This window comes from Rhagoletis pomonella, unplaced genomic scaffold, assembly GCF_013731165.1.
Source record: "Rhagoletis pomonella isolate Grant_MI unplaced genomic scaffold, Rhpom_1.0 Rhpom_scaffold_03190, whole genome shotgun sequence".
NCBI lineage: Eukaryota > Metazoa > Arthropoda > Insecta > Diptera > Tephritidae > Rhagoletis > Rhagoletis pomonella.
The window spans coordinates 9,448-23,493 of record NW_023461743.1 but is presented as its reverse complement, the minus strand read 5'-3'; the positions used below and the strand labels follow the sequence as shown (position 1 = coordinate 23,493).

The following is a 14,046-nucleotide window of genomic DNA, read 5'->3' as shown; positions in this document are numbered from 1 at the left end:
ATTGGAATCCGTACAAACTTGCACTAACTTCTTACAACAAAGAATTGGGGAAATCCAAAAGAGCTAGCTGGCGAAACCACTGCGAGGAAATAAAGAGCCTCCCAGAGGCAGTACGCCTCCAAAAAGCTCTAAATAGGGAACACAAAAATACGATCGGCACTCTAAAGAAACCAGATGGTAGTTATTATCAGCATCCGGGAGAGACTTGCAGACTTCTGCTAGACACTCACTTCACGGGCTGCAAAGCGGGCTATTATCTACCGGAATTGGGTGTCCCAGCACGCACTTCTGGTAGAGAGCAAAGCCTTGCAACTAAACTTACCACGGTAGAAAGAGTGCAATGGGTGGTATCTACCTTCAGCCCATACAAATCACCAGGACCAGATGGGGTCTATCCTTGTCAACTCCAACAAGGAAGTAACTACATAACCCCAGTCCTCTCCAGACTATACAGAGCGTCGCTCCTACTGGGTCACATTCCCAGTAGATGGACAGAGGCTAAGGTGGTATTTTTACCGAAGGCAGGTAAACCGGAGCAAATTCCTTCATCCTACAGACCAATTAGCCTCAGCTCCTTTCTCCTAAAAGGCATGGAGAAAATCTTGGATCAACATATCAGAGAAGTCAACCTAGCGGAACGACCACTGAATAAGAACCAATTTGCCTATCAACCAGGCAAGTCCACTGAGACTGCCATTCACAGCCTTACATCGAAAATCGAAAGGGCTCTGGAGTCTAAGAACATAGCCCTTTGTGCCTTCATTGACATTTCAGGGGCTTTTGACAACACGTCATACAGGGCAATAAGAGATGCCCTGATATGCAAGGGAGTGAGCCCCATCATAATAAATTGGGTGCTTTCTATGCTAAAAACAAGGAAGATCAGGATGGAGCTGGGAGGCACGAAAGAATGATTACAGCCACAAGAGGTTGCCCTCAAGGGGGTGTACTCTCTCCTCTTCTGTGGACTATGGTTTTAGACGAACTCCTGTTCCTACTGAACGACCATGGCTTTGAAACACAAGGATATGCAGACGATCTGGTAATTTGTGTAAGAGGGCTGCATGATGAAACGATCTCCAACCGCATGCAACAAGCCCTGCGCATTACGCAAAGATGGTGTGACACCAAAGGATTATCCATTAATCCTACTAAATCTATTCTGGTTCCGTTTACCCGGAGGAAAAAGTTATCCATGACAGAATTGACTCTGGGCGGCACTAGAATAGGGCTCTCAAATGAAGCAAAATACCTGAGGGTGTGGCTAGATAAGATACTCACCTGGAATGTACATTTGGATGCAACCGTAAACAAGGCAATGAGAGCCTTCTTCGCATGCAAGCGACTTTACGGGAAGACATGGGGACTCTCCCCCAAAATGACTTACTGGTCATTCAACACAATTGTGAAGCCGATAGTCACCTATGGATCCTTGGCATGGTGGACAAAAGCGACACAAAGAACTGCTAGCGCAAAACTAAGCAAACTACACCGAATGGTGTGCATTGGTATAACAGGGGCTATGCGGACCTGTCCTGCTGATGCACTTAGTGCTCTTGTAGGCATACCGCCCTTCCCAATTCTAATAGAGAGGGAGGCCAGTCTCTCGGCACTGAGAATCCTAAACACTTCCGAGTTAAAAACCGGAAACATGACAGGTCATATGAAGGTCCTTATTTAATTCACAAATGACCCCATAATGCATATGAGGGACTCAGTAGCTCCGATACTAGTAATTTCTAGGAATTTAAAGGTATCTATTGCGGACCGAGCATCCTGGAGCACAGGAAACCCCTACACCAAACCCGGAGCTGAAGTTTGGTACACTGACGGATCAAAACTTGAAGATGGAAAAACTGGAGCTGCTATATTTGGGCCGAATTTTAAAAGATCGATACCAATGGACAGCTACCCCACCATTTTCCAAGCAGAGATTCATGCGATCGATATCTGTGGCAGAGAATGCCTCAAAAGAGGCACATCCTCTAAAAACATCTGCATTAAGTCGGACAGTCAGGTTGCCTTGCTAGCACTGAGGTCCCACATAATAACATCCAAACTAGTGTACGACTGCCTCAACAACCTAAACGGTCTTGGAAGTATTACAGTATTACTGGGCTGGGTGCCGGGGCACGAGGGCCATGACGGCAATGAACAGGCGGACCGCCTAGCAAAACACGGAGCTACCACACTATTCCATGGCCCGGAACCCTACTGCGGGCTCACCAAAGCCCACTTAAGGGAGGTCATAAACAAGTGGGTCGACAAAAAATTCGAAATGCACTGGAATGAATGTCCGGGGCAAAGACAAGCTAAGCGGTTCATCTGTCCATCACAAGAAGCTTCAAAAAAGCTCATAAATCTAGGCAGGGAGGACCTTCGAACTCTCACCGGGTACTTCACGGGACATTGTTCCCTGCGTTATCACCTCAGTAAAATGAATCTTTCAGACACGAGCGTCTGTCGCTTCTGTGAGATGGACGAAGAAACGCCAGAACACATCCTTTGTGAATGTGTTGCTCTCGCTAGACGCAGACTCGCTCACCTAGGTGGTACAACACTTAATCCATTCGAAATATGGAACAAAAAGCCCACCGAAGTGCTAGCTTATATTAAAAGCCTTCATATATAGGGTAAAGGGCCACGCACAATAGACCACCCTAGAGGTCACAGTGCTCAAGGCTCATAATAATAATAATAATAAGTGTATGTTCCATTGATGTGCGTTACTGTTCTTTTGCATAGCAAACAGCGAGCAAAAATTTGGCTACTAGTTTCTGACGATTGTGATGACGATGGCTGTTTAATCAACTGAATTTAAACAAGTAAGAAAGTCTAAGTTCGGGCGGAGCCGAACATTAAATACCCGGCGCAAGTATTAAATATATGTTTTCCACCTTTTCGAAAGCTACCGCTACATGCTAAGCCGGGGTGTATAAATTTTAAGTAAATTAGCGTCCTTAAATTTCGAAATATTGAAATTTCAAGCATTTTTGAAATTTACCGTTATATGAAAAGCGGCCGTAATTTTAGTCCGATTTCAACAATTTTAAAGAGTTTGCCTTTGTGTGGCAAGCACAATAACCATACCGAGTTTGGTACAAATTGCTAGAACGGTTAGCGAGATACATATATGTGATCATAAGTGGGCGGTGCCACGCCCATTTTCCAAAATTTTATCATAAACGTACTTCTTGTTAAATAATTGTTGCAAGTATCAATTTTGAATACACTAGCTTCCATATTTACCGATTTATCGAAGATTTCGTATTTCTCTAAATAACCGTTATATGGGATGTGGGCGTGGTTATTGTCCGATTTTAAAAATTTTCGGTCATTTCGTAGGTGATGTCAAGGCCAACAACTGTGCAAAGTTTGGAAGAAATTGGTGCAGCGGTTACCAAGATATACACATTTAACTATAAGTGGGCGTGGCTACGCCCATTTTCCAAAAATTTTTAATTTTCTTATTTACGTCTAAAGGTTATTCTAAATGTCAATTTCGAGTCAATTATCTTCCGTAGTTACTAAAATATCGCAGTTTTTGTATTTCTGAAAATTACCGTTATATGGGAGGTAGGCGTAGTTATTGTCCGATTTCGCCCATTTTCAATACCGCCCGTCCTACGCCCAAAAGAAGTGCATGTACCAAGTTTCGTTAAGATATCTCAATTTTTACTCGAGTTATCGTGTGCACAGACGGACGGACAGACAGTCACCGCTTAATCGATTTCTCTTTTCATTCTGATCATTTATGTATACATTTGTCTATATCTATCTCGATTCGTTTTGCCTGTTACAAACAACCGTTATGTGAACAAAGTTATAATACCCTTGTGCACAAGTGCGCTCGGGTATAAAAATAATATTCACGCATTTAAATATATGAATTTTCTTACAGTGGAATCGAGATCAAAATATGTTCCATCGAAAATGGAGCTAAGCTTGATTTTGTCGTATTTTTTTTGAGGACAAATCTCCTGATTCTTCTTCATTTTCAGATGATCGCTTTATGGACGCTGCACTACTTGCAGTTAAGTTAACTGCACATCCACTATCACGTGCCTCAAACTCGTCTTCACTGGACATTATTTGAAAAAACATAAGACAATTATTACGCTAACAACTAAATTGTCAAACCGCTTAAATAAATGTTTTTCGAAAATTTTATTTTGACAAAAATAACCACGCGATGTATAATTTTTTTAATTTGGAGGTGTATTTTAGCTTACAGGTTATCTTTTAAGTCACCCACGCCTCAAAGACGTATGATAAGGCCTTAAGGAACTCCCAAATAGACTAGGCTTCTAAGGTATCCCATACCGTCGGTTCTTCATTTCAACAAATTTGAAATCACTATGTACCACTAAAAACTTCTAACTAAAACCTTATTGCACATCATTTGGCCCAATTCTTTAACTTCATATCTCATGTTTGAAATTTCAAATAACAGTGCAGATATGACGACCCTATTTGGCATGGCTGCTAACACGAAATATCGTCCAAGTTCATGTCTTCAATCTCCGGCCATAAAATAATGTTTGTCATACCTTTGTAGGCTCGTGCCTTCGTGCTTCAGCAGCTTCAGCAGAATTTTCAATGAAAAAGCCACGATATTCTCATCATTGTAGAGTAAAAATTTAAATTTTCCAAGATGAATTTCTCTGACGGTGTGGTGAGAAACACCAAAGGAAAAAAAACATGTAAATTTTCTAAAAATTCGCCTTGGTCTCGTGTGTTATTTGGTGTTAATGCGTTAACGCTTTTCATAAATTGGTGTTAGTGTGGCAACTCCGGCTACGGTGTTAATGCAATTGCGCCGCGCAGCGCAGTGTTACCTAAATATGTCAAGTATGTGATTAGTTTCATATATCGTTTTATATGGGAGGTTCCACGCCCCATTCTCCAGCCATGCAAATTTTTCTTCATGAGTATGAAATTGATCTTATATATGTATATATCCCCATACCCAGTTCTAGTCCTCTACCACAAATATATGCAGTTTGAAAAATTCGGTTTGTATGGGAGGTGCCACGCCCCCTTTCCATATCGAAACTTTTTTAGCCTATAACCATCCTTGGAAAGTCTGCAATAGATTCCGAAATTTCAAACAAATCGGTACGGCCTTTCTCGAGCTTTGCGAACAGAAAAAAACGGCTTTCAAAATATATATTAGTACATAGCCAATATCTGCTTGTTTTGCAGCTTAAAACACTACTAACGAAGAAAATCGATGGATAAATAAACAAGTTTGCAAGGGTTAAGTGAAAGTGCAATAATTTTTGGTATGAAATACTATTTAGTAGGAAATAATGTTACCCATACCCCATATCAATCCTCAATTGTAACGCAGGATACCAGTAAGAGTACTTCAAAGGCCCCAGACGGCACACCATTTTGGATAGAATTAAAGGTACCATAATATACACAATTAAGTCAGTGCATTTTTATAGATACGCAGGGATTTGTCCAAGAGAACCGCAGTGCCCAAGGCAGCAACAGTCCGGGCGGGTTATGCCTGCTTCGACATTTATGGGTCTCATCTGCCGCGAAGCGTGTTCGCGGTAGGATCTGGAAAATTTAACCGTTACTCTATAACCTGAACAGCTACAGTTTAAGTTATTCAGTTTTCTTAACGTCCAATTAGTAATACTACTATAAGTTATTTATTCAAGGCATTTAGCAACCAAGAAATTTAACAAAGCTATTTCAATTCAACAGTAAAATTTTTTTATTACTTTTTAAATTACTTTGAGAAATGGAATTCGAAAAAGATCAATTACATCTTCAATTCCTTTCAAAGGAATTGGAAAAAAATTACATTAGTAGCAATTACAATATGAAATTCCTTGTAATGGAATTAGAGAAAAAACACAATTCCATTTGAAATTACTTCAAGGAATTGAAAAGGTAATCGATTCTTTCGAACTGAAGGAATTGAATCCTAATTACAATTACTGATGAATGTAATTGTAATTGTAATGTAATTGCATTTACCCAGCTCTGAGCGTATATCAAAAAACTCTAAAACTTACTTGTGGAACGTGATTTGTATATATAACAATATATTGGTAGACTTCGATTATTGGGAGTTTTTGTCGGTTTGGTTGGTTTTTTTTTTATGTTCTCACCCCTAGGATTGTTTTAAACCGAAAAAATATACCCCTATTTTTTATTTTGAAATCAAAAAATATTTAGAGGTCCCTCAAAGCGCCCAAAGTTTTCCATGTATTTTATTTGGGGAAAAAACAACTTTTCGTAGAAATGGTAGGGAATAGTTAAAAATCAATATTTTTCTACCAGAAAACTCTACTTCTCTGCAGGAGATTCCCAACAATAATACCTAGTTGTTTATTTAACAATTTTCATAGCATATAATTTATAGGTCCGCCAAAAACCCCGAAAATGCAATGGGGCGACCAATAAAAAATCGTTAGTATTAAACAAGTAAGAAAGTCTAAGTTCGGGCGGAGCCGAATATTAAATACCCGGCGCAAGTATTAAATATATATTTTTTCACCTTTCCGAAACCTACCGCTAGATGGTAAGCATGGGTGTATCAATTTTGAGTAAATTAGCGTCCTTAAATTTCGAAATATTGCAGTTTCTAGCATTTCTGAAAAGGACCGTTATATGAAAAGCGGCCGTAATTTTAGTCCGATGTCAATAATTTTCAACATTTTGCTTTTATGTGGCAAGCACAATAAAAATACCGAGTTTGGTACAAATTGGTAGAACGGTTACCGATATACATATATGTGATCATAAGTGGGCGGTGCCCGCCCATTTTCCAAAATTTTTCCATAAACGTATTTCTTGGTAAAGAATTGTTGCAAGCATCAATTTTGAATAAATTCGCAGTAACATTTACTGATTTATCGAAGATTTTGTATTTCTCTAAATTACCGTTATATGGGATGTGGGCGTGGTTATTGTCCGGCCATTTAGTATGCTGTACCAATGCCAACAACTGTGCTAAGTTTGGAAGAAATTGATGCAGCGGTTACCAAGATATACACATGTAACCATAAGTGGGCGTGGCTACGCCCATTTTCCAAAAATTTATAATATTCTTATTTTTCGTCTGAAAATTATTGTAAATATAAATTTGGGGTGAATTATCTTCAGTAGTTACTACGCGAATTTTCCAAAAATTTATAATATTCTTATTTTTCGTCTGAAAATTATTGTAAATATAAATTTGGGGTGAATTATCTTCAGTAGTTACTAAAATATCGCAGTTTTCGTATTTCTGGATATTACCGTTATATGGGAAGTGGGCGTGGTTACAGTCCGATTTCGCCCATTTTCAATACCAACCTACCTTGGATTAATGGAAACCTACATACCAAATTTCGTTGAGATATCTAAATTTTTGCTCGAGTTATCGTGTACACGGACGGACGGACAGACGGACAGACAGACATGGCTTAATCGACTTCTCTATTCATTCTGGGCATTCATGTATACATTTGTCTATATCTATCTCGATTCGTTTTGCCTGCTACAAACAACCGTTACGTGAACAAAATTAATATACCCTTGTGCACAAGTGCGCTCGGGTATAAAAATGGTTAAATAAACAATTGGGCATTATTATTGGAAGTCTCTGATTTTCAAGAATTCTATACCATTTCTACGAAAAGTTTTATTTTTCCTATATAAAAATACATGGAAAACTTTTAGCGCTTTGAGCGACCTCTAAATATTTTTTGATTTGAAAATAAAAAATGGGGATATACTTTTTTCGATATAGAACAATTCTAGGGGTGAGAGCATTGTGGAACTAGAGCAACTTAGAGCACGATTTTCTACGCCAACTTTTTTGATCGAGTAACTTAGAGCAAGCAACCGTTTTGGGAATTTCTGTCTGAAAAGTGTTTCATGAGATTTGTAATCTGAGTTGCTCTAACTTGCTCTATTGTTTATTTGTCAATGTTATTGTGGCTTATTAACACTTCATTTTTAATATTTTTATTGAGCTTTGTACCACGATTGATTATTAGAAAAAATTGAAAAAGCTGAAGTCTAGAAAAAAAGAAGTCTGATGAAGAGATGTGGTGATCTCCGAAATAGCTGCTATAACCTCTGTTGCTCTATTGTTTTTTGACATCTGCTCTGAAATTTTTTCCGTTTTATTAAACAAAACTATTATTTGAGCATTTATATACATATGTAAATCTTTATAAAATTGTGATGTAGCCTTATTCGAATTGTAATACGCATTTAATTTCATCTTCCGATTCAAATGGATCGCTCTTTGTAAATTTCAATTGGAGATCATTCTATATTATCAAAATCACGCTCTGCCAACTTAATTTTTACATCTTTCGTCTTTTTTTCCTTAATTTAATAAAATACTTCTTCCTAGCCAGAAAAGTCGAAACTAAGGCCACTATGATAGCTTTAGTTGTAACTTAGGATAGTTTCGAATTAGTTGTGAACAAAATATGACTATGAATATGCGCCATTATTTTTAGATGTGGGCCTAGTGGATATGGCTTTAGATAGCGGAGGCTACAATGCGTGAGGGCATGGACTGTGATGGAGGATTTTTTTGAGTAGCTTAGTGACTATCTTTTTAGGTGGACTACAGAGTTGGGCATTATTTGAATAGATTTTTATTTAGATAATTATTCGAATAAAATTTTATCCGTAATATAATTATTCGCAAATAATTCATTCACGAATGAATTATTCGTGAATAAATTGCTTATGAATAAATTATTCGTGATTGCATTCGTTATTTAAAATAAGTTTTAAAATTTATTTATAACACACTGAGCACCGATTTACTTTTGTTTATATTGTCAAGGACTGTGAGTTAGTTGAATTCTGTTTACTATTTTATAAAGAATGCTAGCAAATTCCCGCTCGTTTCGTGACCCCTGATGAGATGTTTTGCGTTGGCCAATGCAAAAATAGCGTTGAAAAGCAAATATGGGTAAAGTAAAAATTCTTAATTTAGGTTAAAATCACTAAATAGCAGAACCCTTCTCACACATATTTCTGTCAAAAATAGTAGCGGTATGATGATATATGCAAAAAAATCGCTCCCATGTCTTGAGCTTTACCACCTGTGAGATCTCTTATAAGCGTGCGTAATCTTCTTCTATAATCTTGCAGCTACAACATTGGTTCGATGCGTCAACCTCTAGTCTTAGGTCATGTAAGCCAACAAAAGTGTTTATAAGGAAGCTGAAGAGCACAGATGTGCGTTTTCTATTTTAGGAGATCCAAAAATCCTCGATGTTTCACGGGACGAAAAGTTTTCCCGCACGTTCAAATTTGGCCATTGATATACCAACCACGTAGTCTTTCTTGGAAGGATGTGGTCGAAACTTTCCTTGCTAATTCGCCACATTCAAAATATCCAAGAGCTGGTTTCCTTGAGTCTTACTGCTGCAGCAGTGGCCGCCCGAGCAGTTTCATCAAGCGGAGGTAGATGCAAGGTCGCATTTAGGGTGTATGACGACGGGAGTCATCTTAAATTCGTATAATATAAATATAGGAACAAAATAGTACAGACATATGGAGTTTCTTAATATTTCGACTGCAGCGCATACTTCGCATAATTATTTTTCATCATGAATTTGGACGAAATCGGTTCATAAACACGACTTTTATAAATAACTCGGCCCCATCGCCACCATCGAGTTTTCTAGGAGCCTTTAAAAGATCTTTATGCGCAGGAAATAAGCTCCGAAAGTTTTACTTAAATCTATCCAGGGGTTTGAGTTAATACCGAACAACGAAGACGGCTATGATTTTATACATAAACTAGCAGACCCGGCGAACTTTGTCCCGCACAAACTTAATTTTTTGTATTGAAACATTTTGGTTTAACATTTTCACCAACAGTTCACGTTCATGATTTTCAGTGACGCATTTATCTTCTTCAGAAGGCATATTTCCATTGCTATCTTAAACAACCTACCAGAAGTGTATATGCATACAGAGATACGTAATAGCTTTAGTGCGTTTCAGGCGCCACGCCCCCTTATAAAATAGCCGCAATTTTCTCTAAAAGTATGGGATTGATTTCATATATCTCCATACCATGTTCGAGTACTCTACCATGAACACTTCCAGAGATATGCACTGTAAAAAATTCGGTTTGTAGGGGAGGTACTCCGCCCCTTTTTCCAATAGCCCCAATTTTTCTTCGTGACTATGCGATTTATTTTATGTCTTGTACATACCAAGTTCCAGTACTCTACCATGAACACTTGCAGAGATATAAAGTGTGAAAATTTTGGTTTCTATGGAAAGTGCCACGCCCCCATTTCCAATAACGGCGCCCATGAATATGCGATAGTTTTCATATATCTCCATACCATGTTCGAGTAAATACTCTACCATGAACACTTTCAGAGATATGCAGTATGAAAAATTCGGTTTGTATGGGAGTTGCCACGCCCCTTTTCCAATAACGCAATTTTTTCTCCATGAGTATGCGATTTTTCATACATCTCCATACCATGTTCGAGTACTCTACCATGAACACTTTCAGGGATATGCAATGTGAAAAATTCGGTTTGTACGGGAGGTGCCACGCCCCCTGCACTTAGCGGTATGAAATATACTTTACATCCGATTCTCATACCTACCATATATGCACATAAAATTTCATAAATATCGGTCAAGCCGTTTAGGAGGAGTTCGACCACTAACTCCGTGACACGATATTTTAATATATTAAATAAGAAACAGCTGTTCGTAAACGGCGGTTTTCGACTGAATTTCAGTTTTTTTTGCAAAAGTATTCATATATATGTATATTTTCCTGTCATGAATATATCGGTGGTCCTCTACAATAACGACAAAATTCAAAATTTAAAAAATAAAAACTCGTACTGGGTAGTTTAAGGAGCTTTACGGCCGGTTTAAAAAAAGCAAACAATGTTTTCTTTTTCCTCCTACGCGTTTCGATGCTTTTCGCATCTTCCTCAGGGAGTCTGGTGTTTATTGTAAACAAAACATAAAAAACAAGCAATTAGGCACACATGTATGTACATGAAAAATATATCAATTACAATTCTTTGGTATAACATTTTTTTGCTGCAAAACATAACTTACATTGAACATCAAAATAAAGAAAATATAACAAAAACACACTGATATTGACTTCTTTACATTTAAGTGTACTTCTGCTCGTCTGTTCTCCTATTGCACGTTATTGCTGTCCGGTATGCGCAATTTATATTGTCGACGTCTTCCTTGAAATTCATTGCATGCTGCATTTTTTGTTGTATTCGCAAGCTTTCTAATGTTAGTCTCGTTCTGTCTTTGTTCTCCATATCTAATATTTTCGCGTTTTCAAACCGGCCGAAAAGCTCCTTAAACTACCCCATAGGAAATTTAAAAATTGGCCCTAGAGACATAACAAAATCTCGTACTATTGTTAAGTGACTCATGTCTTTAATCGTTGTCGTATTCATGTATAATCTTTACTACTTACTTTAGTTAGGATTAGACTATGGTTAGCCAAGGATTATAGACATGAGCCTCTTAACAGTAATAAGTGATTTGATTTTTTGAATTTTGAGTTGTGTCGTTATTGCAGAGGACCATGGATATGTGAATTCATATATTTCGATAATGAAATAAATTCAAGCAATAATACGATTTTTATTTACATATTTATACATATGTAACTCAATTTCAGCGCCACCTGGCGGCAAATTTTTTTCGAAAGAATTCATTTTCCTATTATCAATACTTATTTTGAATCTGAGGATAATCGGACCATAAGCACGATTTTTAGTAATAATTCCACTCCAACGCCACCTGGCGGTTTTTTTTTTGCAATGGTATTGTTTTTCCTATTCTCAGTACATATCTCAAATATAATAATATCCCAACGGTTTTTACCCTCCATTCCCGCCCATCCGCACGAGGGGCGCAGTCCGCATGACGTACGGAACCAGTATTTTAAATTTTTGCGCCAAGCCACGATAGGCAGCAGTTTGTTAAGTGTCGAGATCTAAAACTGTTCAGCTACAGAGCTAAATTCATCAGCCGATTTTATGTCTTTATTTTAATGATTCATTTATTGAGAGAGGACAGTATCGATTTCTTAATGCTGAAAAGCGGATATGATATATCAAACGTGCTGGAATGAGAGTTAAAATTCTGGCATAAGCAACGGAGTGGGTCGTGCAATTCAAAATTAGTTTTACAAGCTTTCAGAAATAGGGGGCAAAAGTGTCTTGATACCCGGGAGGGAATATTAAGGCTAACTTCGCCAAGAAGAAGCGGACTTGAAATTGAGCCTGTTAGTAATTTAACTATAAAAATTGTACCAAGCATTTGCCTGCGGCTGGAAAGTGTAGGAAGATTAATAAGTTTTAATCGGCTCGTATAAGGTGGAAGGTTATATTGAGAATCCCAACGGAAATTTCTTAAAGCAAAAAGTAGGAATAGTTTTTGAATTGATTCTATCTTGTCTGAGTAAATTTGATACCTTGGATTCCAAACCACCGAACCATATTCCATAATTGGCCTAACTAATGTTGTAAACAGGGTTTTAGTGATATAAGGGTCACAAAATTCTTTTGACCATCGTTTCACAAATGCAAGTACACCTTTAGCCTTGTTGACTGTCACATTAATATGAAGATTAAAATTAAGCTTAGGATCCATTGTGATACCAAGGTCCAAAAAATTGTATACCTGTTCCAGGTTATGGTTAGCTATTATATAAGAAACTGGCAGAACAGCTCTTGGCGAGAAGCACATTACTTTACATTTCTTAAGATTTAGAGGCATAAGATTTACTTTACACCAGTAAGCCATGCTGTTTAAGTCTGATTGTAGCAAAGACCTTTCTTTAATTGAAACGTACGATTTATAAAGTTTTACATCATCTGCATACATTAAAATTTTGGAGAATTTTATATCTGTAGAAATATCGTTTATAAAAAGCAAGAACAGAATCGGGCCTAGGTGGCTACCCTGAGGGACTCCTGAAGTAACATCAATGACGTCAGAGATAGTATTTTTAAACAATACCCTTTGTGATCTATCATAGAGGTATGAAGAGATCCAACGTAGAAAATTAGGTGGAAGACCCTTTTCGGTGCCTAGTGGAAGAGGGTCACAAAATTCTTTTGACCATCGTTTCACAAATGCAAGTACACCTTTAGCCTTGTTGACTGTCACATTAGTATGAAGATTAAAATTAAGCTTAGGATCCATCGTGATACCAAGGTCCCCAAAATTGTATACCTGTTCCAGGTTATGGTTACCTATTGTATAAACAGTGGGATGAACAGCTCTTCGCGAGAAGCTCATTACTTTACATTTCTTAAGATTTAGAGGCATAAGATTTAATCAAAGCGAATATTTGGTTCGTATGTTTGGACATCGCAATTTTGACCATCGTTTATAATTTCGTAAGATACCTCCATAGCAGGGTGGTAGACATCTTCGGGCAAAACTAGTGGATCACACTTATTTACAACGGACTTAGAAGCATCATCAACATAAACAAGATCTAATACTTTACCAAACTTATTGTGAAGTACATTAACCTGAGTTAGGCAGAGTTCAGCCATCTCCTCTAAAAATACGTTTTTGCACGCACTAGACGCGAAAGGTACGATGTCATTGTCAATGATGTTCCATGATATGCTTGGTAAATTAAAATCACCCAACACAATCATTGAGTCAGAGGGTTTAGTCAGTAAATTAGCTGATTTGAGTAAAGAGATGAGTCGTGAATACACAAATGTGTCAGATCGGGGAGGCATATAGCATAGAGCTAAGTAAATATACCCTTTTCCAGCCTGTACACGAATGCATTTGAACTCTACTGAATCAATGTGTGGAAGACAAACTTCTTCAGATTGTATTGAAGAGTCTACAGCGAATAGTACGCCACCGCCGATTCTGTCCTCCCTATCTTGTCTATAGATATGATAATTATTTGGAAGAATCTCTGAATTGAAAATGTGAGGTTTCAGCCAAGTTTCAGTAAAAGAAAGAATATGATAATTACATTCAAGGCCTTTAAAGTATAAGTTCGTTAATTTAGTATTTAAG

The 14,046-nt window shown here is 37.7% G+C and overlaps 1 protein-coding gene across 1 annotated transcript; it reads left to right on the top strand.

The window, feature by feature from the left end:
- Positions 1–1,699: 1,699 nt before the first annotated feature.
- LOC118754013 lies at positions 1,700–2,632 on the top strand. Its single transcript, XM_036488885.1, has one exon. The coding sequence runs from the start codon at positions 1,700–1,702 to the stop codon at positions 2,630–2,632; it is 933 nt and encodes a 310-aa protein (XP_036344778.1).
- The last annotated feature ends 11,414 nt before the right edge of the window (positions 2,633–14,046 follow it).

Coding starts and splice junctions, on each gene's coding strand:
- LOC118754013 (XM_036488885.1), top strand. CDS start 1,700: ATGCATATGAGGGACTCAGTAGCTCCGATACTAGTAATTTCTAGGAAT.